The 27,159-nt window shown below is 38.0% G+C and overlaps 1 protein-coding gene across 29 annotated transcripts in view; it reads right to left on the bottom strand.

Annotated features, from left to right (window-relative positions):
- The window catches only part of DNM3 (dynamin 3), a 542,852-nt gene extending 516,601 nt beyond the window's left edge, over positions 1–26,251 (bottom strand). For all 29 annotated transcript variants that reach the window (XR_014816234.1, XR_014816231.1, XR_014816226.1 and 26 more), the window contains exon 1: positions 25,947–26,251. Coding sequence is in view for 18 of the 29 variants with exons in the window: in XM_021063644.2 (XP_020919303.1) it covers positions 25,947–26,107 (161 nt within the window). In the remaining 11 variants the exon portion in view is untranslated. The remainder of the gene's footprint in view (positions 1–25,946) is intronic.
- Positions 26,252–27,159: the final 908 nt, after the last annotated feature.

The following is a 27,159-nucleotide window of genomic DNA, read 5'->3' as shown; positions in this document are numbered from 1 at the left end:
AATGTGAACTCTAGAAATCACTGAATAAATGCAAGACAGCAAGTCATCTAGGCTCACTAATCACACATGTGAATGTGACAAGCAATGAACCATTTGAGTATCATACCTTGATTATAAAATCAGAGCTCTCGAATTATTTTTGAAAATCCAATCTTTCACTGCATACTCTTTCACTGCAACATCAAAAATGTAAGAACTATCCCAGATACCACTGATACATTAAATGATTTTGACTTCACAGATGCCATAATTAATTTAATTTTAAGGAAACTTTAATTATAAACACTGATGGTTTCCCCAATTCTTTCACACAATTAAGAGAACAAATTAACTTAATTACTAAAAATGCTTGCGTGGGTACAAACATATCTATACAAAATATATATATGCATAAATTAATAGCATTTTTATTTTGTATCTGAAAACCTAGAGACCTGAAAAATACATGTGTTTGTATTTATGTATATGGATGTGACATCCAATATTAAAAATATAGAAAAACTGCCATCTGATTAGGAAATGAAAAAACTGAGCTCATTTTATGTTAAGTTTTCAAGTGAATTCCAGGACAAGAACTATCATTTATAGATAAGGTAACCTAATAGTACTTTAGCTGTGGTAAGAGGCCTTCTCACATTCCTTTCCTGTAGTCAAGTAACACTCAAGAGAAAAACTGAAACTTTTTTCAAAAAAAAAAAAACACTATAATAATGTCATATAATGAGAGGTGCATAAATGTGCCTCTGGTTTGGATTAGAGCAAAACCCATCAGGAAGTAAAGGAAATAGCTCCTAAAGAAAGATTTGATAATACGATTAGGAATGCTTATTTTACCGTCATTGAAGATAAAAGAATATTATTTTTTCTTACTTTCTGGAGAAAGTAACTTTTCACATGTTTTAGGCCTAAGAGTTAAGAACATCAGGCATTTTCACAGCATAATAGCTGTTCTTTAGACCAAAGGGGCTGAATACTTCTTGCAGAAACATCAGCTTCCAACTCCCAAAGTTATTTGTTCTTTGTCCAGGACCAGTTTCTCCCAATTTAAGTAATTTATTTTGGCACTTGCAATGCCAGTTCTCAACTCTGGAGACACAGATAATCTTGTCATCTCCAAGTCTTTGTCTCTTTCCCCTGGAGAAGTACTGATCCCCCATGCCTTGCTTTTATCTTTTCTTGGGTGGATAGTCCTAAACATCCTGTAAGCTGCCATGTAAATTACTTACACCCCTTACTTATCCATCTCTGCAGTTAGAATTGGAGTTCCTAGAGAAGAGGAATCTTTGATTCCTTTATGGTTTTTGTTCTCTAGCTCTTAAAATGGTGTCTAACACATAATAGGTGTTTAATAAGTATCTGCTGAATTTTGGGTTTTAAATAACTTAATATTTTATAGCAAACATTTATGGAGATGGCAAACCTATCACAAGCCAAGCTGTGTCCTTAAAACTTATAACAGGCCTGTGAATACATACCCTTGCACTAATGAGAAATGTGTCACCTACAGAGATCACATGTCACAGCAACTGAATCTCATTTAAGATCTTTCCATCTTTAAGTATGATTCAACTGGATTCCTTAAAGGGCTGACACCATTACATCTTTAAATATCCAAACACATCCAATAACTACAACAGTAAAATGTGAGTTCATAAAGTTTATCAAGTGTCTTCACAAATTATGGCAAACACAAGACTCAGGCCCTAAGAGTAACTATATAACTATTTTGCTCCTCCTTGCTAGGATTATACTCCTCCCTCAATCTTAATAACAGCCAAAGAATAATCATTTTTGTTACAGTTTATAACATGCTTTATAAATATTATCAAATTTACCTATTAAAAAGCACAGCTATAATTCTTGCTCTTTAACTGACTCCAAAGTGAGAAAGAACATCTTGTCCAAATTAGACCTGAATGAGAAACAGATACTCAGAAAGAGACCTCCTGAGTGGCACTTTCTATAAATTCCAGAGCAGATACTAGCTTTCCAAATGCTCTGTTACCTAAAGAGACTAGGAGAAAAAAAAACATGATTCTACAAACTGAGACGGAGTACCACTGGGCCTTGGCTTTCATGCTGAAAATGGTTACGGCTGACCTCTTACTGTCCTAATACAGCATCTTGACTTCACTTTTCCTAAAAAATGCTAATAGGAAAATAAACAGAAAAATTTACTAGCTAAGAATAATCCCTTCATTCCTATATAAATTATGTGTCCAATATTCACTGAGTGGCTACTCTGTGCTCAGCACTATGGGAGATCCAATGACGATTAAAGCTTGGTTCCCATTCCTAAAAGCTAGTTGGGAAGACCAAGATACAAAGAAGTAAAGACAAACAGAAAAGTTATCTACAAACAGAAAAGTTAACTGCAAAAAGAAAAAAAAAAGTAGAAATGGGAATAGCAAAGAAGCTTTATCTATATACAGACTCATTGCAAAGTCTGTATAAATTATACAGACTTGAAAGGTCATGTCAAATTCAACTTTCTGTTACAAAGTAGTACCCTCTTAAAATCCTATTAAAATTATATTTACTCAATACCTAACTCATATGTGACTATCTCTGTCATTTCCCCTAACTTTCCCTCAAGCCTCTCTACAGGCTTTATCATCTCTCAAATTCTCCATACAACTGACTTTCCCGATGGGAAAAGTCAGCTACATGAGGGCAGAAGCCATAGCCCAGACCTGCATGGTACCTAGCTTAACAAATGTTGGCTAAACTGAATGGAACAAAGAATTTAATACTTCTGAAACCCACAGAATCTATCTTTCTGGAGAAAACATTTAATAAATGCATGACTTCTGACTTATTAGGGGATTACATTTCAAATGTTCTCTTTGGTAGGTAAAAACAAGCAAAACAACAACAAAAATATTTAAACAAAAAAAGGGAATTAGGATTTACAGGCTACATAGTCACAGATACAACACTAGGGCACTGGTTGTCAAGGGAGTACAATTTGGAAATTCATGGAAATGTTTCACAGTGATTGCAGAACTGGGAATGTTAAACATCCTAAATTTTTAGAAGAGTCTTACACACTAAACAACTACCCTGCTTCCTGCATAATTTTCCCATCTTTTGCTACAAATCCATGTAGGTGAAATTATCCAAGCATATAGGTGAAATTATCTGAGGTGGAGCCTAATTCTGTTTTATATATAAACAAGAACTTAGACAACACATTGAATTTTCTGGAGATAAAACTACCATGTACACTGGGAGAAGACTGTAGTTTGTTTGTTGGAAATTTACGAAGAATTTTTCAGCATTTGATAAACAGACTCCTAACAGCAATGTATCTATCTGTTCTTGTGGCTCTAGGCACTGGGCATAGAATGGTGAGAACATACATGATTGTGCATTATATGGCTCCATTTCTAAGCAATGGTCCTCCTTGACCTCTCTCCACCCCAAATGGCCCTCTCTGTCCCATCGCTTATAAGAATATCTAGAGCAAACTTTTGACTGTTAGCCTATAAGTCTGAATGCATGGACCATTCTATATATCTTTGATGCATAATCTGTTTTGCAAAGTGATTGGTATATAGTGAGATTTCAATAGAAACCATTTTACTAAAGATCAACTCTTCACTTTTTATTTCAGGCAACTAGGGTTAACTTTCTGCAGAATAGTGAACAATGCATGAGAGAATTCAAAAGTTTACAAGTTCCAAGTGAGTTTTTAAAAACTCCCTGTTCATCAGTTAACTGACAATGAAAATACAAACATTAGCTTTCAGGTGGTGCTACCTAAAGTCTATCTTCAGTCATGTATTATTAATGAATATATACAAAGCCTTCATAAAAATTATGTCACCAAATTTTACTTTAAACCAACAAGGAATATAAGGGATAATTCATGTCAAACAGACATTATAATTTAATATTTTCATAATAATGAAAAAATATTAGCAAATGTACCAATATTTAAGTAAGCCCAGAAGCAAGCCATCAGAACCCTGACTGCAAGGTAAACTTTTCAATGCATATTTATGTCTTCCTAGGCACTACAATCTGTGCTTCTAGTAACTCCCACCAATAGTGCCTAATTATGGCTTTAAAATCTAAATGACTAGTGAAGAAAGCTGAATATCAGATATGAGCTACTGTAACAAATTACAGGACATGTCAGAACTTCCCATATTTAAAAATTAACTTTAATTAGCAGATATGAAAAATAATTTATCAGAGTTCACGCTGTGGCCCAGTGGGTTAAGGATCCAGCACTGTGTCTATGGCAGTGCATGTTCAATCCCCAGCGGCTGTGGTGTAGGTTGCAGCTGTGGCTCAGATTCAGTCCTGGGTCTGGGAACTTCCATATGCCATGGGTGCAGTTAAAAAAAAAGAAAGAAAAAGAATATACATATATATATATATGTATAATTGAATCACTTTGCTGTACACCAGAAACTAACACAATATTGTAAATCAATTATACTTCAATTTAAAAACTTTAACTTGAGCCCATATAAAAATTATCATTTTCCACCTTTAACTAGTTGAAGGTTAAATTAAACCGGAAGTAACTGGTAATAAACCAATTTTCCATCCTAAGGTAGCATGAAAAATTGGTCCCCTATAAGCGTTAGTTTTAATTTCTCAAACAATAAAAATAAGGTAGAGCAGTAAAATATTTTAGTGATAATAACCCAGAATCATATCTCAGTGAGAACTAATGAGTATCAATCATGACATGAATCCATTTATAATTAAGTAAATGGATAAAGAGAAAATAAACAACCAGAAAATTTCAGGTCAAGAGCTTACTTAAGTTTCTATGTGGATATGCATACAGGAAAAAAAAAAAAAAAACATGATTAGTATAAACTGGAGAAGAGAAATTCTACAATAAAGCAGCACAATTTAACAGTTAACTACAAGTGACAGATATAATGACCTCCTTCCCTCATGAGGAAATGCCTCTGAAGAAGCAAACGAGCAAGAATGAAAAGCACACACTGGAGATCTCAGGAAACTTGAACTCTGCAAAGATCCTACGTGGCCAGGCTGTGAACAAAGAGATGACCATTCCTCAGGCATGTGGAGGGTATCACCAGATGGAGAATACAAAGGGAATAACACTTGGGCTATGTGCCAGGTGTTTTCACATAGCTTAATTCAGAGGGGAAAACAGTAAGTAGTTTGTACCTAAAAGCATTCACAAAATGGTTTTCTCCAAAGACCAAACATGGGATGTTCAAATACACAGCCCTAAAAAAAAGCATATGCAAGAACAATTAGCCCTGCAACTGTAGTCTGAAAAATTATATAAAGGACACCAAGAAGCTTCTTCTGTTTCTTCTTATACTGCAATTGCTCTATCAATGAAAGAGAAAAAAATTTTTTAAAAATGTTTTTCAATAGAAAGAGGCTACTCCTTGCTTACTAAAGTTGCCAAGTCACAGCTGACTTAGAAGAAAGCTAATTCTCTTTTCTTTCTGACTAAAAAATTGCTAAGATGTGTCATCTCTAACTCAATTATGCATGTCTATGAAGGTGCCATTAAATAGGTGGATTTGAGCATTTCAAATGGATCTGGCAAGAAGCTATTTCTTGCTCAAAATTTTCCACTCATTCACGCAATGCGCAGACTACAGTGTCGAGGTTGAAAACAGGAAAAATCACTTGGCTTTGTACCAAGTACTTCAGGGCGTTTCACTTTCTGCCCCTTGGCCTGGGCTGACCAGAGAGAAAATGAATGCCTGGCATGCCATGAGCTGTGCTCAGGGCACCACTTGACACACTCACCAGAGAGGGTGGGTCCCAGGGCATGAACCAAAGAATTCTAAAACTAGTCAGCTCTAAAAGATCCCGTCTTTTAGGAAATAACACTACTCTAATTCCACCAAGAAGTGCTTTTCAAAGGTTTGCCACCAACACTCTTCACAGCAGGGGGAATGATGTTGGGTGGAAAAACACGAACATCATGCACTGAAGAGTAATTAATGAGTTGGACCCAATGTGAAGAAGTTTATTAATTACTCAATTTATTAATATCTTGCAACTTATGCATAAGGTGACATATGAAAAAAATCTTTCTAAAGTCTGAGAGCTTTTCTAGCAAGTATAAAACAAAAATTCTAAGTGATAAGAAAGCATATGTCTAAATGACAGTGGATTTTCTTTCTTTCTTAGCTATATATAAAATAATGGTCTGTCTTAAAAGTGTGGCAACTTTGCTAAATAAAATATGGTAAGTATAGATACATAAATATGTGATTTATGACCAAAGGTACCGTTTAAGTAGAACCCACAAATGCCAGTACTAGAACAGTAAGAATTCCCTTTGACACTCAAGCGTGTAAATATGGGGCTGGTTAATAATTTCCAAAGTGGATTATAGACATGAAGTATATATTATGCCATAAAAAGTTTTAAATAAAAATAAATGCAAAGGAAAGGCAGAAAAATACACTACCATATATATGAAAAATACTTTGGTGTTTAGTTTAGGATTAACATATGAAAGTAAAACCATGTACCCAGCATCTCCCCATCGTACATTACTTTAGCATCAATTAGCAGAAGAATCGTGGACTGGATGAACCATGGATCTGATCTATTATAGCCTAGAACAGAAGTGACTTCTATATTCCAAATATTTTAGGTTCAAAGCATAAATATCCATATTAAAACCTGGGTTTTTTTCAGTGAAATAAAGTAATCATGGGAGAGGCAGGAAGAGAGGTATTCTTCACTTAGTTAACCAGTAACAATTTGCACAACAAACTAGTCAGGTATGCAGCTAATGTGGTGCATAGAAGCTTCTAACATCATGGGGCATATAAAACTGTAATATTCAGGATATCCATAGGGCCTGCTGTAAAAATAGGAGATAGGGCTTTAAAAAAAAAAAAAAAAAAGAAAAAGAGTTTAAACTCGGAAATTAGAAAGGCTTCATAGAGGAAACAATACTTTAACTTCAACTTACTAATTCCTCTGGATACAGCCATGAGGTATTTGAGGGAAAGGGTAATCACTCTCAGCTCTGAATCCACAATAGCGAGCACATCCTTTGTCTACGGTAAACACTCAGGGAGGTTTTCATTCATGGAAGTTAAATGAGGAAAACAGGAAGAGTAAACTCATTCTAGATTGAGGAAATAGTATCGGTAATGACACAATGGAAAGAAATTTGTACAAGGAACGTTCCAGAGAATGGTATCTACAGTGTATGAGTGAAGGGAATGGAAGACTCTGCTGGAAAGCAGTTGGTGGCCAGACCATGGAGAGCTTTAAATGTCATGCCAAGGAGTGAGGATTTTATTATGTTGGCAAAAGGAGTTGATGATGACTAGAGTTGTCCTTTAACAAAACTCTGGCAAGAGGATTCAAGATAATTTAGACAGAACATGATAGTGGAAGAACCAAGGCTATAAACAAGCTATAAAACATTAAGTTCTGAACTGAGACCACAGCAACAGAAATGAAAAGGCACCAACAGAATGCCAAGGCACCGGTGCAGTAGAACCCCCACATTTAGTTAGGTGTGGAGACAAGAGAGATGAGGAAAATATGAATGTTTTAAGGTTTGTTGATTAAGAGAAATCAGCCGCACACATAGGAAATGAGCTATCCGGGAAGATGATGATCTCTTAGTAAAAGTATGAGCATTTAAGTTGAAATTCCAGCATGCATCTGCAATATGGGAATGGGATCCAGGCTCAAGATTCCAAAGTCACCTGGCAATCTGAACCCTGATAATGGGCGAGATCACAGAGAAAGAGAAAGAAAGTTACTATCAGTTGTTATAAAATAGAGGAAATTGCTCTTGATTCAGCTCTAGGAGACATTGCGTGATTATGAATGTTTCCTCCTCCTTTCTAATAAAATGAAGTGATATTTCACTTTTCCCCCACCATGTTTTCATGTCTTCAACTCCGCTATTATAATATTTATGTTTGGAAATTTTCTCCTCTCCATTTCTTGGTCTTATCTTAGTTCTTTCTTTTTTTTTTTTTTTTTCTGGTCATGCCTCTTCTACTCTTTATTGTTTCATGTTATGTGTAGAATACCTCCATAAATATTTGTTGGAAAAAAAATGAATAAACAAATAAATATGATTTGTAGGAAACCATCTCAAATCCTCTGTGGGAAAGAAAATCTTTAAAATCTAAGCTTAAAATGGTTTTATTTGCAGAGGTGATAGCTAAGTTCTTATGAATTAAAGGAATGGTTCTCTCCAATTAAGATAACCCGCTAAATTTTAAAATCAGTGTTTTAAAGAGGAAATTAAGGAATGATTTATTTCATTATAGCAAAATTTAGCCTCACAAAGATTCTCACTCTAAAACTCCAAGCTACACGTTAAATTTTTTTTCAAATAAGAATTAGAAAGTTTTGGCAAACAAAATCTGAAAATTAAACCATCTCTAATATAATAATGCAAAGTGTTTAAAAAAAACACTACTTACAAGTATTTGATTTAACTATCAGTTATAAAGAGAGAAGCTACTTAATAAACAAGCTACATAATGACAATTCAACAATAAATGTTATGCCCTATTCCCAATACAGATGTCTGTGAAAGTATATTATGTGTGTAAACTATGATCTTTTTTGTGCTTTTCTTAGTTCCAGCCTAAAAAGAAAGCCCCTTTTCCAAGCTTAGGGGTCTCCACTTAACACACTATGCTTCCACAAGTTCTGTCTGTTCTACAGACCACAGGGAGTTTGTCTTCCACCCTGGCAAGCCTTATCATAAGCTCTGTCAGCTTCTTTTAACCAGTTACCAGGTCCTGTCCTCTTAACCAGCACAACTCCTTAATGTGCAGGCAGCTGGAGACCTTAATGGAAAATATGTAGGGTAGAGTGTGAATATTCAAATTTTCCTTCTACACCAAATGCATTCCCCCATTAACCCACCCACGGGTCCTAACTAGAAGAACCACAAGTCATTCTGAAGAAATATTACCTTTTGGAAAAACAGCCTTCTTATAGGTCTTCACAATCTGCCTTAAGTGTCATGCCAAGAAAATGCAGCACTTTAAATACAGGAAGGGTCCTTGTGATCCTTGAATGGAGACAATCTCTTAGGCATGTTTTGCTACATTTAAAAATAGTGCTTAACCAAAGATTTACAACTATCACTTACTGAGAAGTCTATGTCCTAGACATTTAGAACCCACTTTTCAGACTGTGGAAGAGGAACTGAGGTAATGTATATTAACCCCATTCTGAAAATGAGGAAACAAACTCAGAAAGCCATTCAGTTCAGAAGCCCTTGGCTTTTTGTGCACACAACACTGCCTTTCTGGATAATTCTGTATTCAAAGAGCTCATCATCAGTTCAACAGAGCTCTAAGCCTTTCCATTCTTTCCATACACATTTAGTGAACTGCTTCTACTTGTAAGCTCAGTGAAGGCTTCCAACAAAGATGAAAGGTGTGTCTTGAAAGGTAAGTAGAGTTAGGCAGGCAAAAGAGAACCCAAAGAGCTTTCCAGGTAGATAGGAACATGTGTTAAGCCATGGAGACATGAAAAGGCTTGATGCATTCTAGGGACCCTAAATAGTTCAGCAGGACTAAATACCACAATGAATGGGAGGAGCAGCAGGAGAGGAGAATGGACAGAAGCAGATGGCAAACCATGAGGGAAACAGTATATCACACTAAAAAGCTGGGTAACAGGGATTTTAACAGTAGAGTAACTTGATAAAACTTTCATTTTAGAAAATCTACTTAACTGTATTTGAATTATGAAAAGGGCAATTTCATATATGTTCTGAATATATTTCTCCACTGAACTCACACTCCCATTTCCTCAGATAGTCTTTGCCCACATTTTCCTATCTTCTCTTTATTCCTCCCTCTCCTTCCCACTCTACCATTAGCTAATGCTGTCATCTTATCAAATTGGAACTTCCTGATCCTCCCCTATCAACTCTATGCACCTCTTCTTGTAGCTACAGAATAGAGAAGAATAGCTGCTGCTTCTTGTAAAGAAGTCTCCTCCTCTTGTAAAGAAGCCTTCCCCCACAGAACCTCTGGATTCCATCCCACTGCATTTTCTCAAGTCTTTTCTGACCCTCTCTCCTATATCTCTTCCTTGCATCATCTATGTCTTCTCCTAGATCATGCCCACTACCAAACAAAAATGCTCTAATATCTCCCATCAAAATATATATAAATATATCCTCCCTTAGCCCCAGACCCTCCTCCAACTTTTTCTCAGAAGAGCTGTCTATAGACTCTGTCCCTACTTACTGCCCATTCCCTTCTCAATTCACTCCAAGTAGGCATAAATTAACTGACCATAAATGTAATTGTTTATTCCTGGAGTCTCAATTCTATTCAGTTGATTCAAATGTCTATACTTATGCCAGAACTACACTGTTCTGATTACCGCAGTTTTATAGCAAGTTTTAGAATTGGGAAGTGTGGGTCCTTCCAACTTGGTTGTTTTTATTTTGTTATTCCAGGATTATAATACCATTCTTCTCTCTCTCTCTCTCTCTTTTTTTTTTTTTTTTTTTTTTTTTTGTCTTTTTGCTATTTCTTTGGGCCGCTCCTGTGGCATATGGAGGTTCCCAGGCTAGGGGTCCAATCGGAGCTGTAGCCACCGGCCTACGCCAGAGCCACAGCAACGCAGGATCCGAGCCGTGTCTGCAACCTACACCACAGCTCACCGCAACGCTGGATCCTTAACCCACTGAGCAAGGACAGGGACCGAACCCGCAACCTCATGGTTCCTAGTCGGATTCATTAACCACTGCGCCATGATGGGAACTCCTATAATACCATTCTTATAAAAGGATCTACAAGAAAAAGGCAAAGAAATGTAAACGACATGGTGAATGTATATAGGGCATGAATCACTGTTGGATCAAAGCATATCAGATACAATGGAGAAGCTGGGCCATGCAAGACCTTTTATGCCATGCCAAGAATCTTAAATTTTATGCTGTTAGCATTAAGAGCCTAAATGTTTTCACCAACATAGTGACACCACTTAATTGTACTTCCCTATCAATCATGCTATGGTCATGCAGAAGTTAGATTGGGGTTACAGATGGGGAAAGCATAAAGTATACTGCTATAGTCCAGAAGATGAATGATGACAACTTAAACTCGGCCAGTGGTTGTAGGAATTAAGTATTACTGGTAGTAGGAATTAAACATAGACAATCAATTTCAGAAATACTTAGAAAGTAAATTAAGCTGTTTGAAGATCAGTGACCTTGGCAAAGGCAGTTTCAATGTACTGATGGGAAATGAAGACCTTTCACTCCTTACCCACAGCTGCAGAAGTAATAGGAATTATGGAAATGGTAATTAGTAGCTCCCAAATCTGGCTGCTTATCACCATAAGAGCATTTGAAAACATGGATTCCTCTGACTTAACGCCAGACCCCCCGAGTTAATGTCCATGAATGGAGCCCAGGAATCCTTATTTTGACAAATTCCTCAAGGCAAATCGTACACATATATACACATATATTTGCTCTGGGAAATGCTGGGGTGGACCAGTCTTTCAAGTATGATTATCCCTTCTAAATTCAAATCTATTTGGTTTCTAGGTTCAGAAAGCAAGAGTTCAGATAGTGAAGGTTGGAAAGATAGTGAGGGAAAGAGCTAAGCCAACAGCTGAAGAGGGCAGATGTTAAAACAAGAGAATCATACGTAGATTTATATCATTAAGAAAATGAAAGAATTATATCCAACATCTTATAATAATTTATAATGGAATATAATCTGAAAAAAAAAGAACCACTATCCTGTACATCTGAAACTAATACAACATTATAAATCAACAATTCTAATTTTTAAAAATTAAAATTTCGTGGAGAAGTACAAGTGAGAGAATGAATAACTCAATAACTAAGGCACATGGGCTACAAATATTAGTTTAATGGAGCTAAGAGCATTAGTTTATTAAACACAGTCAATATAAGGGTTATATAGAAATATCTTTCTAAAAGCCAGGATCTTTATGCCCAGTACCAGCCCATCTTAAGCTGGGTCAGCAATTTGATTAGTGAAAACGCAATACAAATTTAGTACCTAAAACAGAATTGCACAAGGTACTATAGTACATACCAATAAAGAGTTTGCAGTCTGGGTCTGGGATCAAAAACCATAATAAGTCAGTCAGAAACTCTGAAGTGCTAAAAAAAAAAAAGCCACGGAACTAAACTTAGTGAACAATCCCTAAGTCATAGAGAGGTCAGAGAAGGCTGTCATCTGACCTCTCCCTGTCCCCCCATCTCAACTTATCAAATTCTTATTCTTTCATGCTCATTTCAGACCCTGCCTCATTCATGAAATCTTTCCTGGACTCTCCAAGGAGATGGGATATTTTCCTTTAACCATCCAAAGCACTCTACCTCTAAAGTCACCCAAATTCTGTCTGATATCACATCTTCTTGGAAAAGATGAGAAAAGTGACAGGAAAACACTTTTGGGAGGAACAGAAAACAAAAGCTAGACAGGTAGAAGATTTCGAAAACCAGAGATTTTGAAAGGTGTGTGACAACTGCAGGTTCTTGAGAAGGACAGAGGCATTAGAGTTGTGTGTTGGAGGATTAAACTGAGAGCAGCAATGTCAGCATGGAATGAATGAATGATAAATGAAGGAACAGAAAGAGCAGGATGCTGTCAGTTATCCACGTGTCATGGGAGGACCTAGGCCACAATACTCACAATGAGAACAGAGGAAAGTGTGGCCCTAAAAGATGTTCTGAATAAGGAAATTACAATGTGTATTAGACTCAGAAGATTTTACAAATAAAAAAGAACACTAAATGATGGAGGTTTTTTCTTTTTTTAATGTTTCTATACTAGTATACCACTGGAGGAAGTGGGGTTGTTAGGAAAAGAAGACGTTAAAATCAAGCTGTTAGTCCATTCTTTTTCCAAAGAATAAATACAATTTACCACTAAAACATCACTCTCCATAGCTGCTTCATGGAATTCACCATTCAGTGAGAGATTCTAGTTTCTTTACATTCACACTATTCTTTGAAGGCCCAGAAAGTCTAGACCCAGGGAGTTCTTAACCCTTTTATATGTCTGGCATTTCTTATTTACCCAGAAATAGTCTACAGAAAGCACACATTTTTTAAAGCCAGATTTCTCTCTGACACCCTGCAAGCCAAATCACAGACTTTTAAGTTAAAAAGAACCTTCAAAGTCAAGAACCTTCAAAAAGGTTCAACCTGCCTCCCATCTATACCATACCAAGAAGCCAGTCAGTCTTTCAATTCCCAGCCTCTATCCTTCTGTGATGGAACACTTATTTACTGCTTCACAGGGTTGAGCAGTCTCCCCAGTGTTAAGTTTAAAGCTCTCTGCCTATAACTCTCATCCATGTGTTCTAATTCTGTCTTCTGGGGACATACAGAGTCAATCTAATCCTTCTCCAATTAACAACTCTTCAAATATTTGGAGACATCATCATAATCCAGTCAATTACATTCCAACAAATGCCTTGCATAAAAATTGTTAGCCTGGTTACCCTGACAACAGCACAGTGTATATCAACCCTTATGCATTTCTGGGTCACCAAGTTCTTTCAAGAAGGTACTATGTACATAGAGCCTCACACAATTTCTGGCATGTGGTGGACTCTTAAAATATGACTGTAAATGACTGAGTGAATAAATTCGCCTGCTAATAGAATTTTCAAGCATATTCTTTCTCAACTGATCTAACCTTCTACCTACAACCAAACAAGTTTATTCAACTCTCTGCCCTCAAAAATCAAATAAATGTCAGAGTTCCCTAGTGACTCAGTGGGTTAAGGAACTGGCATTGTCACTGCTGTGGCTCTGGTTACAACTGAGTTACAGGTTCAGTCCCTGGACCAGGAATTTCCACATGCATGGGCAGAGCCAAAAAAAAATTGTTATCACGTCCCACTAATAGGTCACATCCACATTTTGAAAAACAGAGATTAAGTACAACATCCACCCCATTCTCAATCAATTTATTGATGACAAATGAAACACAGATACAAACAGCTGAACAGACAGACAAGGCAGCCAACTGTATAATAAGATTCCCATACAGTGAAGTATGAACAAGGGCCACTGAGGAGGGGCCTCTAAATCAGAAAGGGAGAGCTGAGAAGACCAGCATAGTAAAGACCATTCTTTGACCATTCCAACAGTAAAGTTGTACAGTAAAGACCATTCCGACCCCAGCTCTCATTTTCTGCCATGTTGCCTTGGCTTAACAGATATTTCTTTAAAAAACACCTACCATGGGTATAAATCAAATCCACCTCAAACCAAGTAACTCACAAGTATTCCTAACTCCTTTAGCAGTAAGATTCCATTTGTGTTTTTTCTTCCAATCTCCCTTGTATAGTATAGGAACTCAACTAAGCAAGGCTTCTTTCTTCCTCCCTCTTGCTCTTGAGGCAAGAGACTCGTGATCCTTCCACTACTTCCCTTCTTCGCTGACTTGAAAAAAAAAAAAAATCCTCTGGGAGAATATAATACTTGAAGTAAATCAATAAAATCAAGTATCTCCCCACAACTTCATATTTTCTAGGATAAAGTAAAGAGACTAGATGAAGTTTCTTAAATTGAATCTACAAGGACTGAAGTCAGTACTCAGTTAATTATGTTGGTATTTCTAGATGACTATGTAAAAGTCTCACCACATAATGGTTGCTGTCCAAGAAGTAGGACACAGAATCATGAATGCTAGGATCCATGAAAATAAATTCTGGGTCTTTTCTTCTCCATTAAATAAATGAAAAGAATGGACCTCGGTTTTATTAACTAGAAAACAGAAACAAACACACATATATACAAAGTTCTAAGCCTCCGCTGGATAATCCAAAGCTATTCTTACACAAAGCTTCTGAGGCACACCTAGTAACACAAAAGATAATGTAATGCTAAATGGAACCAGTTAACTAGCTCAGAGCTAAAATTGGAGGTCAACAAGTTGTGGAAATGTCAGTCAAGTCAGGATATGAATCTTTAAATGAAAAGAAAGCCATTGGGTATTACTTCGACATCTACTACAAGGATTTTGGTACCTACGGTCTAATAACACTCTGCAGACACTATTATTTTTCTGTCTTAACTTCCTGATCTCTTGGCTATAGAACATTTCTGTACCTCAGCCTTAGCTTATATTCCTGCTAAGTAGTCCTGCTTCTCCAGTCAGACTCTTTCAGTTGTTTTTCCCACTTTCATCCCCATCTTTGCCTACAACTTCATCTAACATTTCAAAAGATAAAGACAGGCTAAGAACTGTTTATTCCATTATCACAGAATCAAATACTTTGCTTAAAATTCATTGTCCAGGAGAATATCTGAAAATAATTTCAGAAAAATTCATTTTAATTCTATTATCTCTGCTAATAATTCTACTATGCTCATTATCTCCAATAATCACCATTTACTTTTTTTATTTTTATTTTTTTTATTTTTTTTTTATTTATTTATTTTTTTTTTTTGGTCTTTTTGCCATTTCATGGGCCGCTCCCGCGGCATATGGAGGTTCCCAGGCTAGGGGTCTAATCGGAGCTGTAGCCTCTGGTCTACATCAAAGCCACAGCAACTCAGGATCCAAGCCGCATCTGTAAGCTACACCACAGCTCATGGCAATGCCAGGTCCTTAACCCACTGAGCAAGGGCAGGGATCAAACCTGCAACCTCATGGTTCCTAGTCGGATTCGTTAACCACTAAGACACGACAGGAACTCCAATAATCGCCATTTAAACCTTAGCATATCACTTCACTTTTCTGAGGCTCAATCTTCCACATTTTTAAATTAAGCTTAGTAAAACATGGCTTTGGGAGTTCCCTGGTGGCTCAGCAGGTTTAGGACCTGGCATTGTCACCACTGTGGCTCAGGTTGCTGCTGTGGCGTAGGTTTGGTTTCCACCTGGGAACTTCCACATGCCAAGGGCACAGCAGAAAAAAACAAAACAAAACATGCCCCAATATGCTCTCAGGGATACTGTAAGGATTAAAAAAGAGTAAATAAAAAGTACTTGGGAGGGAAGAGTTAACAAACTGGATTTATGTTGTGTATATCTGTTAAAAAAAAAAAAAAACACACTAGGTATTGCTAAATGTGGGTGATACTTTCTTTGAAAAAGACCCAAATATACATTGTTAGACTGATCTAAGAGTTAGTATTTTGATGTTAGATGTAATTTTCCAACATGCACAAGAGAATTTGCAAATACACATTACTATCTATTGTCTCTCCTGAATTTACTAGAAAATATCCAGTCTGCAAAAAAAAAAAAAAACCTCTTAAACTAATAGCAACATTTTATTGAAAGCATTATTACAGACTGGGCACATTACACATTACTATCTATCCTCTTCCCTAAATTCACTTTTGTTTTAAAAATAATTGGAAATGTCCATTCTAGATAAAAGACTAAAACTAATAACCATTAAAGGAGTTCCGGCACCAATTCCAACATGGGGAGGTAGTTTCCCACACCAAACAACAAGCAGGGCTCTGGACATGAACTGGGTGTCCTACAATTCAGCTCAATTCTGACACTATCTACACCTGGAGAAAAAATCAGATTCCAGAGGCTGACAGCTCAGTCCCACAAGACCGCCCTCTCCAGCAACATCAGGCACCAATCCCAAGGCTAGGTCGTTACCTATATTTCTGACCAACAGGCTACAGGCTGGAGTTTCCCACCACCTCCTTCTTGGTTCAATCAATTTGCTAGAGCAGCTCAGAAAACTCAAAGAAATGTTTTACTTATTAGTGGTGTATTTTAAAAAGATATATATATAGCTCCAGAGTAGCCATATGGAAGAGATGCATAAGACAAGGTACAGGGAAAGGCCAAGAGGCTTCCATGCCCTCTCCAGGTGTACACATGTTCACCAACCTGGAAGCTCTCTGGACCTGTATTTTTGAACTTTTTATACAGTCATGATCAATTAAATCGCTAGCCATTGGCAAGTGATTCAGCCTCAAGCCCCTCTCCCCACACTAAAGGTTGAGAGGATGAAACTGAAAGTTCCAACCCTCTACTCACAAAACTGGCTCCACTGGCGACCAGCTCCCATCCTTGGGAGCCTCACTAACCTAAAAAATATGCCTTTATCACTCTCCACACTTAGAAAATTCTACAGTTTTTGGGAGCTATGAGCCAGAAGCCTTGGACGAAGACCAAATATATCTGAGAATTATAATTTAGCCATGTGAACAACAAAATATATTTTTTCTCATAAATCACAACAATACAGCAATCATTTACTACATGCTTATTTTGGGCCATATACTTTACATCATCTTTCTTGGAACTCACACATAAAACAATGAAGTCTATATTATTGTCTCTATATTGCAAATGAGGAAATTAAGTCCCAATGAAGTTCAACGTCTTGCTGAGAACCCATGTTTGTAACCAGTTTGGAGTCAGAAGTGGGACTGAAACACCAGTCAGCAAAGCCTGGACTTGATTACCAGAATATGACTCCTTTTCAAATATCTGTTTTTTGAGGATCTAAGAAAACAAATATCATAAATAAGATTAGACACCCAAATCACTTATTTAAATGGATTAGTCTTTTCAATTTCAAGCCATTGAAATGACAGACAACAAAGTCCCTCAGAAGCCCTGTGCATTCCTAATAGGTATGTATGTATTATTCCTGGGGATATCATGACCTTGAAACTAAGGGAAAAGAAAATGAGACACTCACAAGCACTCAGTCACACACTTTTAACTCCTGAATATAGAGCATCTTCAGCAGGAGTGTTAAAGGAAAAACAAGATCTAAAGCAACCCTGCAACATTTATATAATCATGGATTAAATAAATCATCCTTTTCCTCAACAATTATTTTGTCTTTTTATTAACACTAAGAATTTAACACATTAATGCTTTTTAAAATTGCTAAAATAATTTCTATGACATCAATGGGGCTCAAAGAAAACAAACACAAAAAAGTAAGGATATGAAACAGGCAAACTGAAAGGTGAGGATTTAGTATTCAAATATGCATTTTAATTTACCAAAAATCTCACCTATTTCTTTAAACACCAACTTTTCCATTTCTATAATTTATTTATACACAACTTTTAAGAAGCTTTTCCTGGTTTAAACAAAGCCAATCAGTGACCATTCCAGGCACAACTTTCTAGATAAGCCTACCTGGTGGGAAAAAAATAATAATATGCAAGAACATCCACAATATTTCATGTAGTCTTCTGAGCCCATTTGTTTCCTAACAGTCACAATTTACTCTAGAGTATATTATCTCAGCCAAATTTCCTGGTCTAAGCCTAAGAAAAATTCTGCTCCCTGTCTCCATACCCTATTGTGTATGGAGGAGAAAAAAAAAAAAAAAAAAACTATTACTGCTGGCCTACCATCAAGAAAAATAATAGAGTAATGGAGGGGAGTATCAAGGAGAGGACAGATTGGTCTAATGGAAGGGAATGGGAAGAGAGGTGGTGAGGCTGAAAGGCAGTCACTTTAAAACAATAACAGGAGGAAGAAAAGAGGATGAAATGCCACAGGGCTCCCAGTTCTGAACACCAAGTTCCAGGACTCAACTGTTATTCTATTTCTGACCTTGGGCAAATCTCATTTCTCTGTATCTTACTGTAGCTCCAAGAAGTTAGCAAAAATTAAGCAAGTTTGTTACAGAACCTAGTGGAAGGCCAGTATTCCCTACTGATTTTAAAAATATATATAAAATTTTTTTAAAAAGCTAAGCCAACCAGGACAAAGAAAAAAAAAAAAAAACCACCAATCTGGTATTAATAAACTCGTTTTGTGGAACAGAGTTTAACTCAATAATGCAAATCATTGAGTGTCAACCTTCCCTCTGCCTTTACTCTTTTCTCTTTCTAAATATATTCTATCCTCAGGTTTGCCTTTAGAACGTTTTCCTTGACGTTTTGTTTTCCATTTACTCCACTTTAACTGAACACTTTATTCTTAAAAAAGAACATGCAATTCACCTCCCTTAAGTATTAGTGCCTTAATGTCCTTAGTTGGTCTGATCTATCCTGCCCTCAATGCATCCAGTTATATTTGTAATCTCTCCAACCTTTTTTCTTTTCCCTGCTCCTCTTCTCTCAGGCCCTCTCCAATATACAGTGTCTCTTTGCGATAAAGTGACAATCTAAATTCAATGCCTTGTTATCAAGTCAAACACCGAGACACAGATCACCACCTCCCTGCTTTGACATCGATACTTCAGTACACGCAGCCTTGAGCTAAAATGATACTGGCTGCCAAATGACACTGGTATCTCAAATATTGTCTACTTTCCATCATATCACAATTCAATTTCAGAACTGTTGTTTTTAATAATTGTGGGTTTTTTTGGAAAAATAAACTGATGAAATGTATTTTGTCCCATTAAGTCTGCAAAATACCTTCATTTTACAAGATCTTTGAAAGCTGTGGTTTTATTCCTTCTGCTGCCATGCCTCTTTTTACATAGACATCACTTCCTAAACATTCATACTTCCTTCTATATTCTTATCCAGTATACTTAGAACTCAATAATACATACTCATTGACTTTACTTGCCAATGTTTCTCAAGAGTATCAGCAAGAGTCATATCCAAGACTAAATCCCAGATTGGCCACTTACTAGCCATGTGACCCAGCACAAATTATTTGTCTCTCTAACCCTAGTTTCCTCCCTTATTGACACTGGGATGTGAAAACAACAAAGGTTCAGAAGGCATGGAAAGTGTGTAACAGCCTCCATGCCTACTATCAAGTAAGGCTAAACAAATACTGTCCTCCTTCTTCCTTCCATTTTATAAAAATGTGTTTAGTATAACATAATCCATCAGAATTTTAAAATTAATTATGAGTGTGAGAAAATGCAAAGCAGAATCAGATACAGGCAAAACTGTGGCCATACAGAAAATAAATTAGATCATTTTATACAGTACATTAGGCTCAGAGTTCTCTTGAGTTGGCTATGGTGAAAAGGAAAAATTCATCTATTCCTTTTAGATGCTTGCATTCCTCTCTTAAAATTAATCATAATAAGTAAAACATCATAATTTAATTCTACTTATTAGCCCCAGTACAAAGTACTTACTACCTAAGACAAATACCTAATATATTAAATGTAGGTCCCGTTGATAGAGAACTCAATAGCCTACCCTCTATCATGGCTCATTATTTTTAAGTTTTATTGAAATATTGTTAATTTACAAGGTTGTGATAATTTCTGCTGTACAACAAAGTGACCCAGTCATACATATACACATATCTACTCTTTCTCAGATTCTTTTCCCTCATAAATTATCACAGAATACTGGGTAGAGTTCTCTGCGCTATACAGCAGGACCCCACTGATAACCCACTGCTAAGTTTCCATTCCTTCAAAGTTCTGAATTATGCTTGCCTAACTTCACTCTTAAGTTAGTCCAATGCTTTTTTTTTTTGTCTTTTGTCTTTTTAGCTTTGCACTCATGGCAAATGGAAGTTCCCAGGATAGGGGGTGAATTGGAGCTGCAGCCACTGGCCTACACCACAGCCACAACAATGCCAGATCCAAGCTGTGTCTTCGACCTACGTCACAGCTCAGCGCAAAACTGGATCCGAGGCCAAGGGGATCAAATCCACGTCCTCATGGATATTAGACAGATCTGTTAACTGCTGAGCCACGATGGGAACTCCAGTGCATTTTTTGATATTTGTTCATCATAAGTAAATTTCAAAACAGACATCCTACCCAGTCCTCTACTAGTTGTTTGCTTGTCAGATATTAATAATTAAATTGATTGTTATAAATCCTTCCAACTGTAAAATTGTGATAACCTACATAATGTGAATTAGGCAAAAATATCTTCATAACTTCAGGTTTTAGCAATTCATTATTGGATGAAACAAAGTTTATATTTCTGATAATTTAAATAGATCCTTGGGGACTATGAAGTATGATTTTCAACAATTATCATATTTTATTGTTAGGGCCAATTTATCTAATAACTTTAATATTTGGAAGCCATTTGTTGAAAAATATTCACTAGGAAGTTCCTGTGTGGCACAGCGGGTTGAGGATCTGGTATTGCCGCAACTATAGCACAGGTTTGACCCCTGGCTTGGGAATCTCCACATGCTGCAGGCACAACCAATAAAAAAAATATACACACACACACACAAATTCAGATGCTTTGCTATTTTAAATAATCTTTTCCCCTCAATACCAACGTAATTATGAATTAAGAAGTTTACTAATTAATATGAATGCTTCCGTGCTTAGTTCTACTTAGTCCCATTTGCAATTAGAGAACTCTTACCTCCTCAATTTTTAAATACTCTCTTGAAAGCAGTCAAAAGATTTAAGAATAAAGTCGTATCTGTCCAAGTCATATAAATGTCTTTGGATTTTTTTTAAACTATCTGGGAGTTCCTGTCATGGTTCAACAGTAACAAACCCGTCTAGTATCCATGAGGACACGGGTTCAATCCCCAGCCTTGTTCAGTGGGTTAAGGATCTGACACTGCCGCCAGTTATAGTGTAGGTCGCAGATGCAGCTCAGATCCCACATTGCTGTGGCTGTGGTACAGGCCAACAGCTACAGCTCTGATTCGATGCCTAGCCTGGGAACTTCCATATGCTTTGGGTGCAGTCCTAAAAGACCAAAAAATAAATTATCTGGAGTTTCCATTGTGGCTCAGTGGGTTAAGAACCTAACAATGTCCACGTGGATATGGATTCGATCCCTGGCCTCGCTCAGTGCGTTAAGGATCCAACATTGCCGTAAGCTGCTACACAGGTCACACATGTGGTTCAGATCTTGTGTTGCTGTGGCACAGGCCTGTAGCTGCAGTTCTGATTCCACCCCTAGCCCAGGAACTTGAGCATGCCACAGGTGCAATTGTAAAATGGAAAAAAAAAAAAAATTATCTGGTCATATCTGTTCAACAACAGCATCAAATGGCTCTCTTTTAAGGTTCTCCTGCAAATTATCTTTAGAAACCTCACAATCAAATATACATTATTTGACATTTCCTCATGGAAACGAACTCTCTCAACACAGCCAATTTAACTTTTTATTTGGCCCCCCTTAATCAAAAAAAAACTTATCCTATCTGTACAAAACTGAAAGTCTATTTATCATTCAGGCTAGAATAAAACAATGTGAATCCTCTGCCTATAAAATTAGCACTGAAGAACTAATGTTTCTAACAAGTATATCATTAAAAAAATGTTTGCACATTAGCAACTAGTACGGTTCTCACTTAACACCTCTATAAACAAGTTATATTCCCTCTAAACACATCCTTAAATAAAAAACCCAATTACATCCTAAAATAAAAAACCCAATTACATCCTAAAATAAAAAACCCAATTACATCCTAGAGGTCCCTTCAAGAATGTCTAATGTGGTAAAGAAATATACTTATCTTTTTACTAGTGTTGCTTCTGCCTAAAAGGTTACCTCAAACCCTCTGTGAAATGAAGCAAAGTAGACATACATAAATAAACACGAAAAAATTTATAATAGCAGTTTCTTATTTATTTAGGTGGTGATTTTCAGTGTGATCAAAGAAAGAAGTTCAAAGTATTTATCAGAGAAATTGGCAAATCTCAATATGGAAGGGGGTTCAATATAGTACAGAGGTTTTACAGCACAATAGAGCCCAAATACCTCAGACTGAATCGTAGTGCCACTGTTTTCATGTTAAATTAAATTCACCTTCAGCAAGTTATTCATATTTTCTAAATATGCCTTTAGCAATTACTCAAACTCTCTAAATCTGAATTTCCTCTTCTATAAAATGCAACTCTCAGGAGTACCTTCCTCTTTAGGGTTTTATGAGGATTCAATGAGATTATCTACGTTACAGCACCTAGAATAGCACCTGATACATAAGAAGCCCTCAATAAATGCTGTTATCATCACCATCATATCCCTGCACTGTTTAAAAAAAAAAGGATGTAAAAGTAGTTGAATAAATTCTTCTGTACACACTAGATCAATGGGCAGACCCCAAGCCATCTAGTGAACCCCTATATTCAGACCATGAGTCTCAGCTTCTACTCATTAGACCTTAAGCTGCCTCTCACTGAGTATATCTGACCCGAACATCCAAAAGAACAATCTGATTACTCATACTAAATCACATTAATATGTAAATTCATCACTTCAGCAATAAAAATCACAAACAAGTAGTTCATTCACAACTCGTTTTATTCATACAATCTCAAACACATCACCCCAAAATTTAATTTTAGAGCTACAGTTAAATGAGGTAACGTATTCACATGCAAATTCATTCGGTGGTATCAAAAAAATCAATATAAGCAAACAGAGAGGAGAAGAGATGATTAGTCCACTAAACATGGATTGTTAAATGTTGAGAAAATGTATCATTATGTTGAAGAGAACAAGCTTAAATGATTAGCAAACATTATTAATTTACACGAGTAATGACCCCTTGTTTTATAACTGCATTCGCTAACTGCACAGAAGTCAGTCTTAAAATGAAACAGCTATATGTAAAAGAGGAAAGTTTCATTCTTAAAGGATCTTATCTTAATCGAAAAATTTCTGGCTAACGAAATGATAAAAGGTTATAGTATAATACTAGTAGTTTTTTCCATCTAGAATGAATCTCCTAACAAAGTAGAGAATTCCTCTTTCCCTAAGGTTGGTTTATAATTAGAAACTAGATTCCTCAATAATTCAATGATTGAAGTCTTTATTAAAGTCAAATGACCTTTTTAATTAAATTTTTCTCCTAATATACAAGCTCTGCTAGGTAGGCGTCATCTCTATGGTAATAAAGCCTTGCTATATTTCTTAAATGAGTTTTTTCCCCTTTATGTCCATCCTTTTCTTTGATTTGACATTCTACCAGTAATTATTGGTAAAGCTTTAAAAAATATAAGAAATGACTAATGTATTCTGGTAAATGCTCTGATTTATATATTTATGATGCTCCTATTTTTCATTCTATCCTAAAAATATGCTGAAGCTAAAATATTTTACTCCTTCAGATTTTTTTTTTAAATTCTCATTTGAGGAGTACAGCTAGTGAAGAAAAATGTTTACAATTTTATTATCACATTAAGGGATGTGTTAGGGTTTGAAAATCTGGAAAACAGAATTAAGATACATGCATAAAACTAACATTAGGTTCAAATGCTCTTGCCACAATGCATTTAATATACAGACTCATCCAACAAAAGATGTATAAAATATGGCCAATGCATTTGAATTACTTACAACTTTAATCTTTAAGTATTAGTTTAAAAGACAAAAGTACTCAAATGTCTATTAAAGCACCCTGTTAAATTCTCTGGAATTTAAAAACCCAAAAATACAATGTCATCAAACCTCACTATCCCTATGGATACCACTTTAAATTTAATGAATTTCATTGGCAATACATTAAAAAAGTAAAACCCTTGAGTATGTAACTGCTGTGTGAACATGTTTGAAATCACATATTCCTCTATCACTTCACCATAAGTCTATGATGACGAAGGCAAAATGCTTTATGATCCCTTTTTCATCATTCAAATTAATGATAAAAACCAAGCAAAGTGATTGTGACTTAGTCAAAGACATTAGCCAACTGTCAGCAATTTCACTCTTAATTAGGTTTCTTAGATTTCTAGTTAAAACAGAAAAAAAAAAAAAACCCTAAGAGTATCATCTGAGAGAGCATCATCTGAGAGAAAAGAATATACACTTTATGGATACTAGCATTCCAAAAGAAGATATGAATTATCTAAATCTTACACATCACCAAACCTTAACAACAACAACAAAAACCCAGCGACCTTCTGAATCCTAAATCACTAACCAGCCAAGTAAAAAGAGTGAAGTACAATCTCTGTATTGTACCCTCTCCAGCCCACTCTCTCAGCTGCTGTACATTTCTACCTGCTAACTACTAGGAAACAGATTTCAGCTTTCTTAATTCTTTCCGATGGGCTTTTCTTAACAAACGTGTGCACTCCTCAGGCAAGGCCATTAAGGTAAAAATCCCTCATGAATTGTTCAGTGGAAAAAACGCTGATTTCCAATTTAAAAAATTAATTATTTAGATTTTTCTGAATTAAGAGTGACTCAAAACACGTAACTGTAATTTTGATACAGCATGTTAACTTGAAGACTCGCAGGACAAATAAAAGCTAGCTTAGGTAACCGAAGATGATGCTGGGGGAGGGGGCGAAGAGAGTGCGAGAAGGATGCTGGCTGGTCCATTCCGAGATGATGCAGGAATGACATGGCACCTGGACAACACATGTCCACGTCTACACCCCCCACCCCCCGCCGAGTCTGTGCCTCGCTTTCTCTGACATATGCCTGGAGCTGTGGCTAGGTGCACATGCAAACACACAACCTTTTATTCTCCCACTCCCAAAGAGGAGAATGGTGGGGAAGCGTCGGCCCGTTAAAGCTTCACCACAACAAACGGTTCCTTTCTCCTCCCACCCCGCCTCCCCTGCTAGAGGCAGGCGACGACTGTCTCGAACAGTAGACAGCTGAGAGGAGCCGAGAAGCAGGGTGAGAAGGAAAGCATCTCCAAGGGGGGGGGGGAGGAGGCGGGGGAATAAACCCCCAGCCTCTAGGAAAGGGGGTCGGGGAGGCTGACAGGAAAAGGAGGATGATGCTGAGCCGGGAAAACAGGAGAGGGGGACTGGGAAGCGCCCCGGGTGCGCTCTGCATCAGGGCTGCCCGACCGCCCGAGGCTGGCGCGCAACGCGCACGGGGCGGGGGAAGTCGATCTCAGGGCGGACCCCCTCCCCCGACTCTCCAACCGGAGGACCGGGAGGAAATGGCTTTGTATCACAGGATGAAAGGCAGACAGGAGGGCCACCAGGCGGGGAGGGACGGAGGATGCCCGGAGCTGGGACGACCCCGCCCGCCTCACGGACACCGCTGCTCAGCCCTCCTTTACGCCGCAGCCCGCAGTCTAACCTCCAGCTCCCGCCGCCTGTCCACGCTCCAACGGCCCGGAGCGGGGTCGCCCCCACCCCCCACGCCCTCACCTGCCCACGAAGTTCTCGAGCACTGAGCTCTTGCCGGCGCTCTGGCCGCCCACCACAGCGATCTGCGGCAGCTCCAGCAGGCAGCTCTGTCCCAGCGCTGAGAAGGCATCCTGCAGACGGTTCACCAGAGGAATCAGCTCCTCCATCTCTCGGTTCCCCATTGTGCCTGCGCCGACGGCTGCCCGCTAGTCCCTGCTCGCCTCTGCGACCTGGCGGGGAGCCCCGGCCGCACCGCCCTAGCTGCAGCTGCCGTGCTCCGTTCAGTCCGCCGGTTCCAGCTCAGACGTCGGATCCCGCCGCGGTCTGGCCTCTAGTGCGCTCCTGACAGCAACGGTCCCGAAACGCGCCTGCGCGGGCGAGTGGAGGCGTGGCCTGGCTCCAGCTCCGCCACCGCCCCGCCACGCTGCCTTCGGCGGCTGCTCGGACTTGAGCTTCCGAGCCCTACGTCCCAACCCGGCGGGCAGGCACTGCCTCCCAGCTGCGGCCAGATGCCACCGCCTCTGTCTTTTGTACCAAGACTCATAGGCTGAGTTAACAACACTTGGTCAGGAAACAACATGAAATCAGCAATAGTCGGCGGCGCTGTTCCCTTTCAACAGCTACGAAGCCAAAGTCCAGTGGAAAGCACGGCCACCAATAACAACTCAGCACTGTCGCAGTGGCAGCGGCAGTAAAAGCACCTCAGCTGCCACCAGCAGTGCACGGCCTCCGGAGTGCACCTCCCAAAAGGAAACACGCCTGTTCTCACGCCCACGCTCGGGGTTGCGGGCCGGATGGGGTCTAAATTCTTACATTTCAGGACCTGAGCAGTCTGACCTTACCTAATCATTTAACTTTACAAGCTTGGTCCTCCTAGCCCCGCCTATTGCCCCGCACCACACCTCCTCTTCAATCTACCAAACTCATTCTGTTCTTTGAAAATTCTCGTGCCATTTCTCCTCTTACTGAATCTCCCTCTACAGGCTCCATAACCATGTACTCTGCACTCATTCTCTTAGATTTAGCAAACCAAGAAATGACTGTATATCTGGTCCTGTGACTGGTGACGGAGAGACAAAGACTAAGTCATGCTTCTACGGGCCTCCTTAGAGGGATCCTCTTCAGATACTCCTTAGTATGTAATTCACGGGCCTTTCTACCTACATGAGGGCTTCCCGGTTACTTTAACTATACATATGGCTAGAGACTACAGAATCTAAATTCCTTGCCCACC

This window comes from Sus scrofa, chromosome 9 (genome assembly GCF_054392235.1).
Source record: "Sus scrofa isolate SSC_HxYL_T2T_F1_AM1 chromosome 9, Sscrofa_HxYL_maternal_Yorkshire_Landrace_v2.0, whole genome shotgun sequence".
Lineage (NCBI taxonomy): Eukaryota > Metazoa > Chordata > Mammalia > Artiodactyla > Suidae > Sus > Sus scrofa.
Note: the sequence above shows the minus strand (reverse complement) of the source record. Positions and strands in the feature narration are given on the sequence as shown.